The 22,386-nt window shown below is 40.3% G+C and overlaps 1 protein-coding gene across 6 annotated transcripts in view; it reads right to left on the bottom strand.

Annotated features, from left to right (window-relative positions):
• Window positions 1–22,386, bottom strand: part of LOC134352884 (sodium/hydrogen exchanger 2-like) — a 426,743-nt gene that overhangs the window by 30,660 nt on the left and 373,697 nt on the right. For all 6 annotated transcript variants that reach the window (XM_063060448.1, XM_063060451.1, XM_063060454.1 and 3 more), the window contains exons 9-10: window positions 4,634–4,736; window positions 3,548–3,667 (exon numbers count right to left, since the gene is read on the bottom strand). In XM_063060448.1, coding sequence (XP_062916518.1) covers window positions 3,548–3,667; window positions 4,634–4,736 — 223 coding nt within the window. The remainder of the gene's footprint in view (window positions 1–3,547; window positions 3,668–4,633; window positions 4,737–22,386) is intronic.

The following is a 22,386-nucleotide window of genomic DNA, read 5'->3' as shown; positions in this document are numbered from 1 at the left end:
GTTGCAACAAAGCCATCAATTCCATCATCCAAAGACAATATGAAGAAATCCAAAGACAATATGAAGAAATCCAAAGACAATATGAAGACAGTGGAGGAGCAGGTAGTTTTGAGGAAGTAGAGAGGCTTCAGAAGGACTTAAACAGATTAGGAGAATGGGCAAATAAGTGGTAGATGGAATACAGTGTCGGGAAGTGTACGGTCATGCACTTTGGTAGAAGAAATAAAAGGGTTGACTATTTTCTAAATGGAGATAAAATACAAAAATCTGAGGTGCAAAGGGACTTAGGAGTCCCTGTGCAGAATTCCATAAAGGTTAATTTGCAGTTTGAGTCTGTGGTGAAAAAGGCAAATGTGCTGTTATCATTAATTTCAAGAGGACAAAATTACAAAAGTAAAGATGTAATGTTGAAACTTTATAAAGCTCCTCCTGTGAGATGTGGGATTTCAGGGTACCTGACACACTCTCTGATGACAAGGTCTGTGGGAAATGCATCCAACTGCAGCTTCTGACTGGACTGACAAGGAGCTGGAGCTGGATGTCCTCAGGATCATCAGGATGTTAAAAACCTCATAGGTGAGACTTTTACTGAGGGGATCATACACAGAGCGCAGGCTTCAGATAGTAGATGGGTGACTGCCAGGAGAAGTAATGGAAGTAAGTGGTCAGTGCTGTGTTCCCCTGTGGCCATTCTGTCCTGTAACAACAGGGGTACTGCTGGGGACATGACCTGTCAGGGCACAGCCAGTTGCACTGTGGCTGGCTCTGAGGCTCAGCAGGGAAGAGTAAAGTCAGGCAGAGCGATAGCGACAGGAGACTCAATGACTAGGGGATTGACAGAAGATTCTGTGGCTGCAAAAGAGAGGCCTGGGTGGTGTGTTGCCTCCCAGGAGCAAGGGTCCGGAATGTCTCAGAGGGCGAGTGAGCAGCCAGAAGTTGTACTGCACCAGTGACATGGGCAGAAAAGGGGGAGGACGTCCTGCCCAGTGAGTACAGGGAGTTAGGGAGAAGGCTGAAGAGCAGGAGCTCCAAGGTAGCAATCTCATGCCAGTCAGGGCAGGAATAGGGTGATAGTACACACGGAAGAGTGGCTGAGGAAGTGATGCAGGAGGCAGGGATTCATTGGGATATCTTCTGGGAAGGTATGACCTGTAAAAATGGACAAATTACACCTGAACCTGAGAGACCCCAATATTCTTGCAGACAGGTCCGCTGGAGTTCTTGGAGAGGGTTTAAACTAATTTGGCAGGGGTATGGGAACTGCAATGATAGAGCTGAGGATGGACAGTTGGAATACAAGTCGAATCAGTCTATAGTAAGACCGTGTGGAAGGACAGGCAGATGAACGGACAAATTACAGTCAGTGGGATGAGTTGAAGTGTAACTGGGGGAAACATCAAAAAGTCTGAAATACAAGACTGAAAGAGTTATATGTGAATGCATGCAGGTTACAGAATAAGGTAGACAATCTGTAGCACAGTAGGAAATTGACAGGTATGACGTTGTGGGTATCACTGAGTCGTGGCTGAAGGAAGATTATAGATAGGAGTTTAACATCCAAGGATACACATAGTATTGATAGGACAGGCCGGTAGGCAGAGAGGGGCAGATGATTTTGTTGATAAAAAAATGAAATCTTATTCTCAGAAAGAGGTGACATACGATCAGAAGTTGCAGAATCTCTGTGGGTAGAGTTAAGAAACTGCAAGAGTAAATAGACCTTTCTGGGAGTTACGTCCAGGCCTCTGAACAATAGCCAGGACGTGGGATGTAAATTACTATGGAGATAGAAAAGGGCAATGTTACGATAGTCATGGGGGATTTCAATATGCAAGTAGATTGGGAAAATCAGATTGGTGCTGGATCCTAAGAGAAGGAATTTGTAGAATGCCAATGAGATTGATTATTAGAGCAACTTGTGGTTGAGCACACTAGGGGAAAGGCAATTCTGGATTGTGTGTTGTGTAATGAACCAGATTTGAGTCAGGAGCTTCAAGTAAAGGAACACTAAGGAGACAGTGAACATAATATGATAGAATTCACCCTGCAGTATTAGAGGGAGAAGATAAAGTCATATGTAACAGTATTACAGTGGAGTAAAGGGTATTACAGAGGCTTGAGAAAGGGAGCTGGCCAAAGTTGATTGGAAGGAGACAGTGGCACGGATGACAGCAAAACACTAATGACTGGAGTTTCTGGGAGCAATTCAAAGGTGCAGGATAAATGGCTACCAAAGATGAAGAAGTATTCTAAAGGGAGGATGAGGCAACCAATAGCAACAACATGGACAATAGTGCGGTAAAATGGATCAGCAAATTTGTGCATGACACCAAGACGAGGGTGTACTGGACTGTGAGGAAGACTATCAAAGCTTGCAGTGAGATCTGGACCAGCTTGGAAAAGGCAGACGGAATTTACTGCAGACAAGTGTGAGGTTTTGCACTTTTGGGAGGGCAGACCAGGGTAGAACTTACACAGTGAATAGTAGGGTATTGAGGAGGGCAGTAGAACAGTGGGATCTGTGAATACATCCATAATTCTTTGAAAGTAGCATCACAAGTAGATGGCATCGTAAAGAGAGCTTTTAGCACATTGACCTTCATAATCGAAGTATTCAGTGCAGGATTTGGGATATTACGTTGAAATAATTTGTTGGTGACACCTAATTTGGAGTATTGTGTATAGTTCTGATCTCCTACCTACAGGACGGATATCAAAAAGATTGAAGGACTGCAGAGGAAACTTGCAAGGATATTGCTGGGTCTTGAGGGCCTGAGTTATAAGAAAAAGTTGAATAGATTAAGACTTTATTCCCTAGCGCATAGGGGAATAAGTGCAGATTTAATAGAGGTATACAAAATTATCAAGGGTATTGATTGGGTAAATGCAAGCAGGCATTTGCGGGTTAAAGGTGAAAGGTGAAATGTCTGTGGAAAACATGATACGGAACTTCTTCCCTCACAGGATGGCGTAAGTGTAGAACAAGCTGCCCAAAGAAGTGGTGAATGTGGGTTAAATTTCAAAATTTAAGAAAAATTTGGATAGGTACATTGATGGGATGTTTTTTAGAGGTCAGTTGTCTGGATGCAGGTCAATGGGATGAGGCAGAATAACAGTTTGGAATGGACTACATGGGCCAAAAGACTGTTTATGTGCTGTAGTGTTCTACAACCTATGACTCTCCATTAACTGGGTGAGTCTGCAAGCAAATGTCTGGGGTCCTGTCACTGTTAGTTACTTTAATGGAAGCATAAGCCTATGTGTTTTGTATGTTGTTATTAAAATGACCAACAGAGTAGGTCAATGGAATCCAATATTTTTCCTTGTAGAGTTATGAAGACTAAATGAAATTAGCAGAGGCACTACTGAAGAAATTATCTCTTTTGTGCTCTAGATAAATGCTGTATGTCCAGACTTCTGTATATTATTGTGTTAAGTAATATTTCTTCTCTGTTTCAATTGGAAAATATAGTATGAAAGAAAGCACAATAATATCAATTCAAAAAAATACCTGCTAGTGTCAACATTACTGGTTAATTCATCATACCTTTAGAGAATTTCGAATGACATCTTCTTTCAGTAAACTCTCTTGACGACGCAGAAAAATTTCTTTTGCCTGGTTTGAGTTTTTCCCTTGAGGCAAGGTGTGTCTGCTATAAGACGGTATCTGTTCAAATGGAACCAACATATCACAGCGTCAGTAAGGTGCCACACAACTAATGTTCTTTTCGCTCACTTCACCACTTGCATGAGTCACAAGGAACAACCCAACAGGATATTGAAATGGAATGATAAGCATCAGAAGGTGCTGAATTAGAAAGTATGATTGAGATATATCTATGATATATATAGATAAATATGTGTCTATATACATATAAATATAAAAATAAATATATATAAGTGTGTGTGTGTGTGTGTGTGTGTGTGTGTGTATCTATGAATCTAAAGTAGAGACATTTTGACTCAATGGGAAGGAATATGCAGAGGCAATAATGTTTGGCGATTAAACTTTGTGGTATGGGGTTTCTCATCACTGCAGTCGTTCTCAGGAGTTAGCTCTGCCAGTCAGCACCACTGACACACCTAGATTGTTGTGAGGCCAGTCACATGAGTGTTCACAGACAAAAACTAGGAAGTAAAAAGCACAACTTTACAGGTTGTAAATAACATAAAACAAAGAGTGAAATGTGTAGATGGAAGCAGACATGTTTGAAGCAATCTGTCATTCAATACTTTTTGAAATAAAATGTGAATGTCTCTGTTCATTCAAATGCTGTCTGTATCGATGGCAAGGGCTTTTTGACCACCATCACCAACTGTCCTTGAACTCACTTACTCAATAGGCCAGTTCAGTGGGCAATACAGAGAAGCATCACTTAACAAATTTTACAAATCTGAAAGAGCTGAATTTGTGTAACATATACAATGTTAAAATTTAATCAGAAATGATTATGTTCAGGATGTGCAATGTCAAATTAAACAAACAAAAAATGAAAGCATTGAGGCATCCTGAACCTTTAAGCTGTGCACAAAGAAGTCCATCTGAGAAAACCAGGTGGCAAATCAGTGAAAGATCTGGCTTCCTGCACACTTTAAGCATTAATTACTACACAGAACAAATAAACGTCCATACCGTTTGCCTAATTCGATAAAGGTTTCTTATCAAGAGCTCCTGGATGTTATCAAGCTCTTCTGGAGGCACTGGGCTTTTGGATACTTCAGTTGTTTTCTCGCTGCTGTGTTCAGAAGATTAAAAACATAATTCACTTTCACAGCATGTCTATTACTTGAGTTAGCTTATTAGCAATGCTCTCATGACAGTGAAATTTATGCCTTTACTGAATTTCAGCTTGTTAAGTTTAATGAAGCTTTGGTTCGAGGAATTTATTGTCATAATTAGGAGTCCCATTTTAGACAGAGGTAGCAAACAAAACTAACACCTAAAGCAAACATTAAGGCCAATATTTGACTCTTCAATATACCAGACAAGCATTGGGCTGGAGGAGCTTGGAATAGGTTGCCAGGAAAGGTTTTGGGAGCTGTTCAACTGGTAAACAAGACTGATTTATGTCCCCATATTAATGTGCAATTTGGAACGGAGAACCACATGAAAGATCGGGTTAAAGGATTCAACAGAGACTGGATCTATATCAACCAAAGGATGAAGATGGAAAGAAATCTTAGATTCTCCCTTCAGGAGAAGGGTCTAGAAACTTGGGCTAAAATGGTGCCCATATCCTCCCTCTCCAGTTTTCATCTCCACTGAAGTAAATTGTCTATATCAGTCTTCTGCGAACATCCAAGAGAATTTTTAGTTTCACCATCAAGCATGGATAGGTTCCCCTTGAAGCAAACACTTTTTGCTTCTCTACCTGAGTTCCCGTTGTTTAAGTGAAAACCAGAGTGATGGGTTTCAGCAGGCTGACCGTGAAGTACTCCATATAGACCATTACAGTCCGTTTGACAGTGGAGTCCTCCACATGGACAATTACAGTCGGTTTGACAGTGAAGTATTCTATATAGACCATTACAGTCTGTTTAACAGTGGAGTACTCCAATTAGACCATTGCAATCTGTTTGAGAGAGGGGTACTCCATATAGACCATGACAGTCTGTTTGATGGTCCTGTACTCCATATAGACCATTACAGTCTGTTTGACAGAGGGGCATTCCATATAGACCATTACAGTCTGTTTGACAGTGCTGTACTCCACATAGACCATCTTAGGAGCCTCACCTTAATAATGTAGGGATGTGCCCCTGGGTCAGTTGTAATGGGTTGGACCATGCTGGGCTGGAATTGATGATTAGAATTTGCCCATGCATGGGCCAAACCTTACCACCTTCTACACCCTAAATTCTAGCCTTGTGGTCTCAGCTTCAGGTTGCCAAATCTGTGTTTCCACTTCAGAACCAACTGAAAGCACTTTGACAGAAGGTAAGTCTTGGTTATTTTTGAAGCTCATTAGTCATTTGGTGGTGTTGACATTCAGGAACATTTAAACTATTAACTATATTATTTATCTTCTGATCATGACATAGGTGTCCCTCCGGCTATTGGGTCTATAGTACCTCCTAGGAGATCTCAGTCATCCCACATTTCTCTCAGTTACCCATCAATGCCACTATGATTATTTTTGTTATTAGTAGCAGTCGTGTGATCACTCGAGTTGAGTGTAATGTTCTCCCAAGGGGTTATTCCCTTAATGGAGAAGGCCTTTGTGTGACTTGGTTTAATGTGGGGGAGTTGTTGCACGATCAGCCTCTACATGCTGCTTGACGGATCGGGGTCAGGGTCCTGTAGCTCAGACTGGGGACCCTTTACAGCTGCAGCTTCCTCCACCTTCACTGCTGTTGTAACGTTTCATCATCTTCCGCCCACTCCACCACTGAGATCTCAGTTAGATTGCTCTTTGTTTGGAACCTCCTAACTGATCTTACCACCATGGTGACCCCACGGGAGTTAAGTTTCAGCAACTCACAAGACTTCTCAGTAGATAAGGTAATGATGCTTAGAGAAGTGTATTTTTGTCTTTAAGTATTTCTTATAATTTTTATCATTAATCCACACTAATGTACAGTAGCCAGCGTAGAGCTCAGAGTGGAATCCCCAATTTTGTCAACTTCAGTCCTGCTCCATGCCTGGAGCACAACAACTAGAAACTCCATCCCAAATCCTTCTTCCTCTCCACTCTACTTTAAATTCCTCTTTCATACTTGGTCTGATGACCAGGTTTCTGGTCATTACCCTACTCTTATCATTTTCAAATTCTTAATGTTTAAATTCTTAATCCGTTGGCTGTGTGTTAACACTTACTTGGTCATTTCCCCTTGTAACACTGAGGAAAACTATAATATAGATGTTATATACAGGAAAGTTGTTTCTGTAACATCTGCAAGGGGGCATGATTTTATTGTACATGTTCTTGTGAATGTAAGCAACCAAATATTATGAAAAACACAGCAACTAGCGTCAATTCAGAGTCTTCTGTGTCAGAATTGGCCAGGATTCATTCTTGACCAGAGCCTAGTTCTGGGAATTGAGACTGCACAAGTGAAACACTTCTGATCAAGAGCTGGGAGCTGTAGAGTATTCAGTTAACTCAAGGCATGAGATCCACAATGACTTAATTGTCTTGTTCAGAACTGGCTTTCCGATAGCAGACAGCCAGTGGCGGTGAAAAAGTGTACGTACTCTGGGTAGAGGTCTGTGACAAGTGATTTTTTTTTGCAGGGATGTGCCCTGAGCCTCTGTTGTTTGTGATATATAGTGGATTCTGATTAATTTGCCCATCAGTTAATCGGGGCAGCAACTTATTTGGGACAACTCCTAAAGAACAAAAACAAATCAAGAAAATAGCCAGGATTCCTTTTGCTTATTTGGGACACTATGCCGCTTAATTGGGGCAAGAGCCTGTTGCTGAATAATTTCTAACTAGTGTCAGACATGTGCGCTTGTGTGGCCATTAGACACAACACTGAATTTTGAGCAAACAGTTTTTAAATAGTTTCAGTTGTGTGTGTTTATGTTCAATAAGCAGTGATTTGTGTCACGGATAATTATTGAGGAATAATCAGTAAGACAATTCAGAACTGTTTTGCTTACTGAGGTTTCAAGCATTCAGGCTTGGAGATGCCAGAGACGGCCAGGAGTGAAAATGAAACAATTTCACTACTTCAACAAGTTAGAAACTATGCAGAATTTGAATGTATCGACATTCATCTTGAATGTTACAATGAAAAAGAAGATTTGGAGGATGCAATTGTTGATGGCATTGTATGAAGACAGTCATACTGCACTGACTTTGTTCATTTTCAGTCAAAAGAATGCAACATAGATGAATTCCTCTGTCAATAAATATTAGGAACTAATACATAGTTTAGTAGTACTGCTGTAGTATTGGTAGTGTTCTAATTTGTTCTATATTTCATTTAAACACATCATTTTTTCTTTGTTTGTCTTTTTCATAGTTTTAAACTATTTTCATGAAACTTCAGCCAATTGGGCCAGCTGTTTAATTTGGCCAGAATGTACTGGCCCTGTTGAGTTGCTGTTAACTGGACACTGTATATTAACAACTTGGATGAAGATACAGGTGGGTGGATTGATAAGTTTGCAGACGACAGAAAGCTTGGAGGTGTAAACAGTTCATACGATAATCGAAGTTTGGAGGTGTGAACAATTCATACGATAATCGAAGGAAACAGTGGGATGGAGACATGGCAAATAGAGATTAGTAAAAGCCAGTGTGAGGCATTGCTCTGGCTTGGAGTAAATGGTCAAGGGGAAAGTAATTCAGTGAAAGGCAGGATGTACAGAAGGATTATGGAGTCCGAGTTTACAGCTTGTTGCATGTGGCACTCTGGTAGACAGAGCAGTAAAAAGCAGCAGCACGGAGAATGCGGGAGGAACTCGGGCATCTCTCGAGGGGAATCAACAGTTGGCGCTTTGGGATGAGATCCTTCCTGATGCTTTCTGACTTGCTGAGTTTCTCCAGCATTTTGTGTGTGTTGCTGAAGATTTCCACAGCTGTGATATCACTCGTGCCTACGGCATGTTAGCCCTCATTTGGTGAGGCATTGAGTAGGAAAGACATCTTGAAGCTGTGTTAGGTGTTGGTTTAGCAACACAGACTACTGAGCAACTCTACTCACCTTGCTATAGGAAGACATGGAGGCTTTGCAAAGGGTGCAGAAAAGGTTATCAGGATGCTGGGTTAGAGGGTATTTTCTTGAAGGAGATGCTGAAAAAGTTGGATTGATTTCTCTGGAGCACTGGAGGCTGAGGGGAGATCTGATAGAAGTTCATAGAATTATGAAATGCATAAACAGAGTAGAGTTTCCGATTGTTTCTGCCAGTGTAGAAACGTTTAACACTAGAGGATATACAGTAATGGTGAGAGGGAAGAAGTTTAACATGACAAGTTTTTGTTGTCTGGAAGAGCCAGGCAGTGGGGTTGGTGACAGTGGCTCTTAGATAGGCATGTGAGCATGCAGGGAATGGAGGGATACAGATCATGTTCAGGCAGAAGAGATTTGGTTTAATGGACAGTGTGCTTGGCACAATTATCGTTGGTGAAAGGGCTAGTCCCTGTACGTTCCTGTTTTATATTCCGTATTCTGAGGCTTTCCCATTACCGACCACATAGAGAAAGTTTCTGAGATTCTATTCAGATTAAATATTCTACATTCAGTTGTCTCTCGAAATGCTCTAATAATTGATTTACTTGTTGGTTCTGACATAGCCGCAGAAACTCCTCTTAGCAACAGTTTTATAGGAACTTTTATGGAAAAAGTAGAATGGGGGGGAAGGTAAAAGGATCCACAGGGATCACTTTCCACAGCGATCCCACTCTCCATGAACAAACACATCTTTACCTCCACCCCCCCAGTCTCCGTTTCCACAATCACTCTCTGTGAACAAACACATCTTTATCATCCCCCCCACTCTCCATTTCCACAATCACTCTCTGTAAACAAACACATCTTTACCTCCCCCCCAATTCCTCATTTCCACAATCACTCTCCATGAGCAAACACATCTTTATCTCCTCCCCCAACTCTCCATTTCCACAATCACTCTCTGTGAACAAACCCATTTTTATCGTTCCCCCCACTTTCCATTTCCACAATCACTCTCTGTGAACAAACACATCTTTATCTCCCCCACACTCTCCGTTTCCACAATCACTCTCTGTGAACAAACACATCTTTATCTTCCCCCACTCTCCATTTCCACAATCACCCTCTGTGAACAAACGCATCTTCATCTCCCCCCCACTCTCGGTTTCCACAATCACTCTCCATGAACAAACACATCTTTATCTCCCCCCCCACTCACTCTCAGTTTCCACAATCACTCTCTGTGAACAAATACATCTTTATCTCCCACCAACTCTCTGCTTTCCACAGCGATCACACTCTGCATTATTCCTTTGTCCCTTCGCCTCTCCCCACTATTTTCCCTGTTATCCCTGCAAACTGAAGAAGTGCTACACTTGCCTATTCCCCTCCTCTCTGACTTCCATTTAAGGACCCAAACAATCTTGCCAGGTGAGAAAAGCAAATCTGCTGGGGTCATCTAGTGTATCTGGTGCTCCCAATGCGGCCTCCTCTACATTGGTCAGACCTGACATAGATTGGGGGAGTGCTTTGTCAAGCACTTTCAGCCCTTTCACAAAAACCATGATTTCCTGGAGGCCAACCATTTTAGTTCTAATCTATATTCCCCAACTGACATGCAAGTCCATGGCCTCCTCTATGCCATTACGATGTCACTCTCAGGTTACAGGAGCAATACCTCCTATTCCATCTGCATAGCATCCATCTGATAGCATAACTATCGACTTCTCCAGCTTCTGGCAAATTTTCCCCCTCTCCCTTCCCTCTTCTCCAATTTCCCGTTCTGGCCCCCTCTTATACCTTCTCTTCAATTCACCTGCCATTCAGCTTCCCTGATGTCCCTTTTCTCCCATGCTCCACTCTCATCTCCTATCAGATTCTCCAGCCCTTTACTTGTTCTACCTATCGCCTCCTAGCTTCTTACTTCAGCACCTCCCCCATTCACCTGGCTTCACCTATCACCTTCTGGCTTGTACTCCTTCCTCTCCCCCCACCTTATTTGGGCTTCTCCTCCCCATCTTTCCAGTCCTGAAGAAGGATCGAAGCCCAAAAATTTGACTGTTTATTCCTTTCCATAGATGCAGCCTGATGTGCTGAGTTCCTCTGGTATTTAGTGTGCGTTGCTCTGGGTTTCCAGCATCTGCAGAATCTCTCGTGTTTACTATCTGGATGCATTATGGCAGCTGTTCTGCTCACAGCCACAAGAAACAACAGCAATTTGTCAACACGACTAAGCACAACATGATAACTTCCATGGACACTGTCCACATCTCTCACTACTTTGTTAAAGCATAAAGCATAATCAAAGAACGCACTCACTCTGGACAGTCTCCGACATTGATAAGAAGATGCAAAAGCTCATACTGACCTTCTCTCCCACTGTTGTAAAACTATTGAATATTTGTAAAGAACAATAGGATTGACTCTTAACCTCACCATCGACCTCATTGTGATCTTGCATCTTTTTATCTACATATGTGCATATCAGTTTCTCTGCAACCGTTACACCTTATTCTTCAATATGTTATTGTTTGCCATGTTGTAATGAATTGATCTCTATGAACAGTTTATAAGACAAGTTTTACACTCTGTACTGGTATGTGAGAGACAATAATAAACCAATTACAAAATACCCTGGAAGTTTCATCACTGGACCTTGGCTTACAAATGCCTCGCACACTTTCCAGGGGTGTGCTCATGGAATGAGCTGTATTTTGGCATTGCTCCATACCCTTTATCTTAAGTAAATAAGAGTAACCACTCTTATTTATTTTACCTATACCGACACTAAATGATTTATACTACAAATATATCTTTGAACTTCGACTTTTACTTACTGAAAATGCATACCAGAGGACGAGAAGCTAAAAACGGAAAGGGCTCCAGCGGGAACAGAAAAACGGATTGTGATCCTGAAGCATCGAAGGAGGCTCCACTAACTGCCGAAGCAATGAAGAAACTTCTAGATGATACAGTTAATTGAAGACTCGTCGTAATTGAAGGAGGAGTGAAGACGACTCAAGATGATCTTAAATCGTTCAGACTTCAAATCGATCAACAACAAATTAGAATCTTGGAACTAGAATAAGATGGCCGCAAAAGGGATTGAAAAAATTGAAGCTCTTGAAAAAAATTTAACTTCGTTAACTCAGCAGTTGGAGTGTTCTAAAGCCAAGACTATTGATCTTGAAAATCGCTCTTGATGACAGAATCTGCGAATAATTGGTTTTCCTGAAGAGGTTGAGACAGGAGATCCTTCTAAATACTTTTCTAAATTGTTAGTGGATGTGTTTGGTCCTGATATATTGGAGGAACCCCCACTGTTAGACCGTGTACACCATACTTTACGTTTTAAACTGGCGACGCTAGCCAGACCGAGGCCAGTCATCATTCGGTTTCACTATGTTCATGTCAAGGAACAAGTGATTCAAGCTGCTCAGCAGAAAGGCATGATTGAGTTTCAAAGTTTTAAATTTCGAATTGTTGAGGATTTCAGCCAAGAAGTACTGAAAGAATGGATGGCTTTTAAACCACAGATGTCAGAATTTTATCGTCGGGGCTATAAAATAGCATTACTGTTCCCAGCCTGTTTGAGAGTTGTTATGCCAGACAACTCTCGTCGTTTGTTTAAAACTCCGACCGAAGCTCAAAGTTTTCTCGACAACCTGTCTTCTTCTGCTGAGGACTAATTAATGCACTGTTTTTTTCTCTCTTTTTTGATCTGTTTTTCATTTCCTTTCTTTTTAAAAAAAAGTTAATATTTAGTTTATAAAATTAGAATTTTATATTCTGAGGGTTTTTGCCTTGATCTCGTAGTGTAGGTATGTTTTACATTCTTAAATGATAGTACGCTTTTTTGTTAGTGATTTTGTATATCTCACTTTTAATATTTTTTTCCGCTTGAGAGCTATTTAGTTACAGTTTTAACGTTTGTTTTCCTTTTTTTTCGAAACATTACTGGAGAAGTATTATATTTTAAGATGGTGGATTGCTTCCTTCTTCTTCCTAGAATTCTCTCTTTTTGCGTCACTTCTGATAATTTATATATGAAAAACTAATAACATGAACTGGCACTTGATGTTTTTTTTCTTGAAATATGGTAATAAGTAACTATTCTATGTTTGTAATTGTTGTAATCTTTCCCTTACCCTTATAGTAACTTTTTTTCACTTTTTTCACTGTGGGTGGTATTTCTTATGATAAACATATTTCTTTAGGGTTGCCTTCTGGAAAGATGGGGTTAGAGTTAGTTGTAGATTTAGCACTGGCCACTTTCTGGCTTTTTTCCGGGTTTTTGCCGGGGGGGGGTGGTATTTTTGTTCTTATTTTTAATTTAGTTTTTCTTTTTAAACGGGCTGACCTGAAACTACCAAAATGTCCAAAATGTCGTAACTTCCGGTTCCTCTTTGGACCTTTTTTTCCTCTTCCAGGCTCATGAGTTTGTACTCTGGTTAACCCTTTACATACCTTATGCTCGAGCTCAGTACTATGGATAAGACTATTAATTTGGTTTCTTGGAATACAAATGGTTTAAGACACACGATTAAATGGAAGAAAATTTTTAAAGTATTCCATAGAATGAATGCTCACATTATCTTTGTACAAGAAACTCATGTCTGGAAAGAGGACAATCAGAGTTTTTTTAGGTTCTGGAAGGATTACCAGTACCACTTTAATTCACAGGCCAAAGTTTAAGGTGTTTCTACTTTTATAGATCCGTCAATTTCATTTTTGCATCATGGGATGGTTTCAGACCCGAATGGTTGATTTTTGTTAATTACTAGCTTGTAATTTTTTAAAAAAGTTGTTATGCTTAATGTTTACCCCCCAAATGTTGACTGTCCAGAATTTTTTAAGAATCCCTTTACATCTCTTCCTAATTGAAATGATTATATGTTGATTATTGGTGGAGATTTTAACTGTTGTTTAAATCCTTTGATGGATAGATTCATGTCCAATCAAGTACTTCCGAATAAATCGGCTACTCTTATTAACTCTTTTATGATTGACTCTGGAATCTCAGAAATTTGGAGATTCTTCAATCCAAGTGAGAAAGAGTTCTCATTTTTTTCACATGCATATCATCACTATTCAAGAATTGATTACTTTCTTATCGATTCTGGATTAATTCCACTTGTTATTGGTTGGAAATATGATTCCATTGCTGTTTCTGATCATGCACCGTTGAAACTATCTATTAACTCAAGGGATACATCTTCTAGTTCTAGACAATGGTGATTTGATACCACTTTGCTTCAAGATTCGGATTTTGTTAAGTTTATTGAGGAACAGATTAATTTTTTCTTCACAACGAATTCTACAGAGGATATTTCCAGCCGGACACGATGGGATACTATTAAAATATCCATTCGTGGACAAATTATTTCATATACTGTTGGATTAAAAAAGTAAACTAATAATGAAATACTTAAACTGGTTGACAAGATTAAAGAAATTGACAAGAGATATTCTATAGCCCCTAATCAGGAGCTTTACAAAGAGAGAGTTAAGCTTCAAATGGAACATAATCTACTACTATTATCTTCGATTGAAAGTCAATTAACCAAAACTAAGAGTCAATTCTATATACATAGTGATAAAACTGGGAAACTATTGGCTAATCAATTGAAATCGGCCTCAGTTAAGCGACAGATTGTTAAGATTCGTAAATAAGATGGCACTCTGACGGTTGACCATGATGAGATAAATAAATCCTTCCAAGAATTTTATACCTCCCTATATCAATCAGAATTTCCTGATGACTCCACTATAATGCATGAATTCTTAAAGAAATTGAATATTCCAAAATTATCATCTAATGAACGTTTAAAACTATATGTACCTATTACAGTAGAAGAAATAAAAAATGCTATTCTTTCGATGAACTCAGGTAAAGCACCTGGCCCAGATGGATATACAGTAGAAGTTTTTAAAATTTTCTCCACTACACTGACTCCTTGGCTATGTAGAATTTTTAGGGATGCAGTATCTATAGGTAAATTACAACACTCTTTTTATCGAGCTTCCATTTCCCTAATTCTTAAAAAAGATAGGATCCTACTGAATTTAAAAACCCAGACACGAGGAAATATGCAGATGCTGGAACTTCCAGCAACACACATAAAAGTTGTTGGTGAATGCAGCAGACCAGGTAGTATCTCTAGGAAGAGGTACAGTCATCGTTTCGGGCCGAGACCCTTCATCAGGACTAATTGAAAGAAGAGCTATTAAGAGATTTGAAAGTGGGGTGGGAGGGGGAGATCCGAAATGATAGGAGAAGACAGAAGGGGGAGGGATGGAGACAAGAGCTGGACAGTTGATTGGCAAAAGGGATATGAGAGGATCATGGGACAGGAGGCCTAGGGACAAAGAAAAGGGGGAGGGGGTGAAAACCAGAGGATGGGCAAGAGGTATAGTGAGAGGGACAGAGGGAGAAAAAGGAGAGAGAGAAAAAAAGAATGTGTGTATATAAATAAATAAATAGATAACAGATGGGGCACGCGGGGGGGGGTGCTTTAGCGGAAGTTTGAGAAGTCAATGTTCATGCCATCAGGTTGGAGGCTACCCAGATGGAAACTAAGTTGTTGTTCCTCCAACCTGAGTGTGGCTTCATCTTTACAGTATTTACAATAGAGGAGGCCGTGGATAGACATATCAGAATGGGAATGGGACGTGGAATTAAAATGTGTGGCCACTGGAAGATCCTGCTTTCTCTGGCGGACAGAGCGTAGGTGTTCAGCGAAATGACCTCCCAGTCTGCGTCGGGTCTCGCCAATATATAAAAGGCCACATCGGGAGCACCGGACGCAGTATGTCACCCCAGCCGACTCACAGGTGAAGTGTTGCCTCGCCGGGAAGGACTATCTGGGGCCCTGAATGGTAGCGAGGGAGGAAGTGTAAGGGCAGGTGTAGCACTTGTTCTGCTTACAAGGATAAGTACCAGGAGGAAGATCGGTGGGGAGGGATGGGAGGCGGGGACGAATGGACAAGGGAGTCGCGTAGGGAGCGATCCCTGTGGAAAGCAGAGAGAGGGTGGGAGGGAAAGATGTGCTTAGTGGTGGGATCCTGTTGGAGGTGGCGGAAGTTACGGAGAATTATATTTTGGACCCGGAGGCTGGTGGGGTGGTAGGTGAGGACAAGGTGAACCCTATCCCTAGTGGGATGGTGGGAGGATGGGGTGGCAGGATGACACTACACCTGTGAGTCGGCTGGGGTGATATACTGCATCCGGTGCTCCCGATGTGGCCTTCTATATATTGGCGAGACCTGACGCAGACTGGGAGATTGTTTCGCTGAACACCTATGCTCTGTCCGCCAGAGAAAGCAGGATCTTCCAGTGGCCACACATTTTAATTCCACATCCCATTCCCATTCTGATATGTCTATCTACGGCCTCCTCCACTGTAAAGATGAGCCACACTCAGGTTGGAGGAACAAAACTTATATTCCGTCTGGGTAGCCTCCAACCTGATGGCACGAACATTGACTTCTCTAACTTCCGATAATGCCCCACCTCCCCCTCGTACCCCATTCGTTATGTATGTATGTATGTATTTATTTATTTATATACACACATTCTTTTTTTCTCTCTCTCCTTTTTCTCCCTCTGTCCCTCTCACTATACCCCTTGCCCATCCTCTGGTTTCCCCCCCTCCCCCTTTTCTTTCATATCCTCTCATATCACTTTTGTCAATCACCTGTCCAGCTCTTGGCTCCATCCCTCCCCCTCCTGTCTTCTCCTATCATTTCGGATCTTCCCCTCCCCCTCCCACTTTCAAATCTCTTACTAGCTCTTCTTTCAGTTAGTCCTGACGAAGGGTCTTGGCCCGAAACGTCAACTGTACCTCTTCCTAGAGATGCTACCTGGCCTGCTGCGTTCACCAGCAACTTTTATGTAGGATCCTACTGAATGTGCATCTTATAGGCCTATATCTTTTGTTGAATGTGAATTCTAAGGTTTTTTCTAAAATAGTGGCAATGAGATTGGAGAATGTATTGCCTCAAATTATTTCTGCTGATCAGACTGGATTTATTAAAAATCATTACTCTTTTTTTAATATCAGGAGATTAATGAATATTGTTTATACTCCTTCACCCAGAACTCCAGAACGTGTCATTTCATTGGATGCTGAGGAAGCCTTTGACAGAGTCGAATGGACATATGTATTTCATACCCTGAAGAAATTTAATTTTAGTCCGATATTTATATCTTGGATTAAATTGATATATTTTACTCCTTCAGCTTCGGTATTTATGAATAATCAAAGATCTCCCCTTTTTCATTTATACCGTGGTACCAGGCAGGGTTGCCCTCTTAGTCCACTACTATTCGATATTGCCTTGGAACCGCTTACTATTGCTATTCATGACTCCCCTAATATATTTGGCATTACCCATGGAAATGAGACACATAAAGTATCACTATGTGCAGATGATTTAATATTATATATTTCTAACCCAGGGAAATCCATTCCGGCAGCATTAACTCTGCTTGCTCAGTTCAGTAGTTTTTCTGGTCATAAATTGAATCTGGGTAAGAGTGAACTTTTTCCATTAAATATGCAGGTTCCCATTTATAGATGTTCTCCATTCAGATTGATTACTGACTATTTTACTTATTTGGGAGTTAAAATTATTAAGATACATAAGGATTTATTCAAGTTCAACCTTTTACTGTTAATTAGTCAGGTTAAACAACTGATTACTAAGTGGTCCCCATTGTCTCTATCACTGATTCGCTGAGTTAATGTTATTAAAATGATTATTTTACCCAAATTCTTATATTTATTTCAAGCGATACCAATTTTTATTCCTAAATCCTTTTTTGATCCTATCGATTCTAAAATTTCCTCTTACATATGGCAGAACAAAAATCCCAGATTAAGTAAAAAATATTTACAGAAGTCCAAGAAAGATGGTGGTTTAGCACTGCCTAATCTAAGATTCTATTATTGGGCAATTAATATTCGATATTTAATATTTTGGACACAAGATTGGAATATAACTCCAAGCCCATATTGGGTAAACCTTGAAGGCTACTCTGTACAAGGGTTCTCTTTGGCTTCCATTTTAGGAACTTCACTTCCTTTTGTATTATTTGAATTGAATAATAATTAAACATACATTACGAATATGGTTTCAATTTCGTAAGTTTTTTGGTTTGAACAAATTTATATTATCAAGCTCTATTATATCTAATTTTTTTTCAACCCTCGGTTATGGACCAAGCCTTTTTGATGTGGAAAATGAAAGGTATGACATGTTTTCGTGACTTATTTCTGGATAACTGTTTCATGTCTTTTGAACAGTTGTCTAAGAAATTTGATTTGCCTAGATCCCATTTTTTTTGATATTTACAAATAAGAAATTTTTTAAATACCATGCTGCCTACCTTCCCGACCTCATACCCTACTGATATCATCGATAAATTTTTAGGTTTAAATCCTCTTCAGAAAAGATGGATAGCATCTATCTATGATTTAATTATTTGAAATTATAGCCAGGTATATCTGATAAAATTAAAAATGAATGGGAAAGGGAACTTCAACTTTGCCTACCTATAGAGAAATGGGATAACATTTTTCAATTAGTCAGTACTTCCTCTATATGTGCTAAACATATACTAATACAATTTAAAGTAGTGCATAGGGCCCATATGTCTGAAGATAAACTAGCCTGTTTTTATTCCCATATAAACCCTATTTGTGACAGATGTCACTCTGAGGTGGCTTTTTTAACTCATATGTTTTGGTCCTGTCCTCTTTTGGAAAAATTTTGGAAAGATTGTTTTTGATATTATCTCAACAGTCCTGTGTTTTGATTTACAACCCCATATATTACGGCAATTTTTGGATTGCCAATGGTAGAACATAGTTTTTTATCCTCTTCAGCCTGTCGTATCATTGCATTTGTTACATTAATGGCCAGAAGATCCATTTTATTGAACTGGAAGGAGACCAATCCTGCTACTACATTTCAATGGTTTTCCCAAACTATATTATAGAAACATAGAAATATAGAAAATAGGTGCAGGAGTAGGCCATTCGGCCCTTCGAACCTGCATCGCCATTTATTATGATCATGGCTGATCATCCAACTCAGAACCCCGCCCCAGCCTTCCCTCCATACCCCCTGACCTCCGTAGCCACAAGGGCCATATCTAACTCCCTCTTAAATATAGCTAATGAACTGGCCTCAACTGTTTCCTGTGGCAGAGAATTCCACAGATTCACCACTCTCTGTGTGAAGAAGTTTTTCCTAATCTTGGTCCTAAAAGGCTTCCCCTCTATCCTCAAACTGTGACCCCTCATTCTGGACTTCCCCAACATCGGGAATAACCTTCCTGCATCTAGCCTGTCCAATCCCTTTAGGATCTTATACGTTTCAATCAGATCCCCCCTCAATCTTCTAAATTCCAACGAGTACAAGCCCAGTTCATCCAGTCTTTCTTCATATGAAAGTCCTGCCATCCCAGGAATCAATCTGGTGAACCTTCTTTGTACTCCCTCTATGGCAAAGATGTCTTTCCTCAGATTAGGGGACCAAAACTGCACACAATACTCCAGGTGTGGTCTCACCAAGGCCTTGTACAACTGCAGTAGTACCTCCCTACTCCTATACTCGAATCCTCTTGCTATAAATGCCAGCATACCATTCGCCTTTTTCACCGCCTGCTGTACCTGCATGCCCACTTTCAATGACTGGTGTATAACGACACCCAGGTCTCGTTGCAAACTTACTTTAATCTTAGAAAAAATTAGAAGTGACATTTTTGATCCTTTGGTTCAATTTGAAGAGACTTGGAAATCATTTATTCAATATCTTCATATGATGTAATTTGACCATTCCGAATCCTTCTTATTAATTTAAAACATATGAATAGAGGAGCGGAGTTGATGACATTACTGAACGTGTTCGATTTAAGATAATGGTCAAGCCTTGTTTTGTTCCGTTTGCTTTTTTGGGTTTAGCATTTAGTTCTATTTTTTTGTTTCTTTTTGGGGTTTTTCTTTGTTTTTTTTTCTTTCTTTTTCTTTTTTCTCTATGATTAATTACATCATGGGTTTGGAAGTCTGTTATACCTGTGTTATCTGAAATCTTTTCTGTATATGTTTATTAACAATAAGATTATTCCAATCTCTGTATCAACATTGTTATTCTGTTCATAATTTTGGAAAATTAATAAAATGATTTAAAAAGAAAGAAAAAGAAAGAACAAATGCCCCGCATATTTAAATATTCAGATGCCCAGTTCAAATACTGCCATCACAAAGAAGCAAAAATGCTTCAACAAATTAAATAAAGATTTCAGTTTTAATTGTCCCTTTAATTTAATAAGCTATATGTCCTGGAGCTTGTTGGATAAGTGTCCAGGATGGGATGAGATACCCCAGGCTACTGTGGGAGGCGCGGGAGGAGATTGCTGACGCTCTGGCAGTGATCTATGCATCATCAATAGGGATGGGAGAGGTTCCAGAGGATAGGAGGTTTGCAGATGTTGTTCCCTTATTCAAGAAAGGGGTAGAGATAGACCAGGGAATTATAGACTAGTGAGTCTTACTTCAGTGGATGGTAATTTGATGGAAAAGATCCTGAGAGGCAGGATTTATGAACACTTGGAGAGGCATAATATGATTAGGAATAGTCAGCATGACTTTGTCAAAGGCAGGTCGTGCCTTACGAGCCTGATTGAATTTTTTGAGGATGTGACTAAACACATTGACGAAGGAAGAGCAGTAGATGGATTTCAGCAAGGCATTTGATAAGGTACCCTATGCAAGGCTTACTGAGAAGGTAAGGAGGCATGGGATCCAAGGAGACATTGCTTTGTGGATCCAAAAATGGCTTGCCCACAGAAGGCAAAGAGTGGTTGTAGATGGGTCATATTCTGCATGGAGGTCAGTGACCAGTGGTGTGCCTCAGGGATCTGTTCTGGGATCCCTACTCTTCGTGATTTTTATAAATGACCTGGATAAAGAAGTGGAAGGATGGGTTAGTAACTTTGCTGATGACACAAAGGTTGGGAGTGTTGTGGATAGTGTGGAGGACTGTCAGAGTTTACAGCAGGACATCGATAGGATGCAAAACTGGGCTGAGAAGTGGCAGATGAAGTTCAGCCAGATAAGTGTGAGATGGTTCATTCTGGTAGGTCAAATATGGTGGCAGAAAATAGTATTAATGGTAAGACTCTTGGCAGTGTGGAGGATCAGAGGGATCTTGGGGTCCGAGTCTAAAGGTCATTCAAAGCTGCTGTGCAGGTTGACTCTATGGTTAAGAAGGCATACGAGGCATTGGCCTTCATCAACAGTGGGATTGACTTTAGGGGCTGAGAGGTAATGTTACAGCTATATAGAAACCTGGTCAGGTCCGACTTGGAGTACTGTGCTCAGTTCTAGTCACCTCACTACAGGAAGGATGTGGAAACTATAGGAAGGGTGAAGAGGAAATTTACAAGGATGTTGCCTGGATTGGGGAGCATGCCTTATGAGAATAGGTTGAGTGAACTCCACCTTTTCTCCTTGGAGTAATGGAGGATGAGAGGTGACCTGATAGAAATGTATAAGATGATGAGAGGCATTGATCTTGTAGATAGTCAGAGGCTTTTTCCCAGGGCTGAAATAGCTTGCACGAGAGGGCACAATTTTAAGGTGTTTGGAAGTAGGTACAGAGGAGATGTCGGGGTAAGTTTTTATATGCAGAGAGTTGTGAGTGTGTGGAATGGGCTGCCGGTGACGGTGGTGGCGGATACAATAAGGTCTTTTAAGAGACTGCTGGATAGGTACATGGAGCTAAAAAAATAGAGGGCTATGGGTAAACCTAGGTAATTTCTATGTAAGCACATGAAAGGCCCCTATTGTGCTGTAGGTCCTCTATGTTTCTATATACATGAATCCTTTCAAACTTTAGCACCAGCGTTCAGTTTACTGCCAAGAGAAGGAAGTTCTTAGAAAAAGTGCAATAGGCGATCTCATTATAACAGGCTGAGAGAATAGGACGTGCATCACAGCAACTTTATTCTGCCTTGTGCTTATTTCAACAGGAAAGCTCTTGATGTTAAATTTAATTATGGCCCCGTTCAGACTCCTATTTTATCTCCCCACAACTGCACTGTTAACAGCATCTACTTATTTTCCCACTTCTGAGACTTCAAGTAATTATTAAGTAGTTAATAGAAGGTTTTCTAGAATTTAATTCAGTTTGTAATAAAATTTTAGTTTCATTTTTGAACATACCATTACCATAAACATACAAATATGCTTTCTACAGTGATAGCACAAGCAAATATAGAATAACAACAGAACATGAGGTGAGTTTTTCAAATTAATATCATATTCTTTTCATCTCTGTAATTTCCTTAAAATACTTCTAGAGGTGAAAATGTCCATATTAGTTTGTTATATTACTGTTCTAGTAGAACAGATGAGGTTAGGCTACTCTTAGATTATTGTGCTACCCCGTGACGGGAAGCAACTAGAGGCTTTGGGGAGAGTACAGAAGAGGGATACCAGAATGCTGCCAGAGGTTAAGGACTTTATCTATAAGGAGAAGTTGGACAAAGGTCGGTGGTTTTCTTTGGAGCATTGGAGACTGAGACTGGTGTTATAAAATTATGAGAGGTATAGTTTGGATAGTGAGTCAGAATCCTTTTCCCAGGGTAGAAGTGTCAGAGTAGTAGATGGTTGCTTCTCTGACAGACAGCCTGTGACTAGTGGCGTGCCGCAGGGATCAGATCTGGGACCATTGTTTTTGTCATCTACACCAACA

Source organism: Mobula hypostoma, chromosome 10 (assembly GCF_963921235.1).
Source record: "Mobula hypostoma chromosome 10, sMobHyp1.1, whole genome shotgun sequence".
Lineage (NCBI taxonomy): Eukaryota > Metazoa > Chordata > Chondrichthyes > Myliobatiformes > Myliobatidae > Mobula > Mobula hypostoma.
This window is presented reverse-complemented; position numbering and strand designations above follow the sequence as displayed.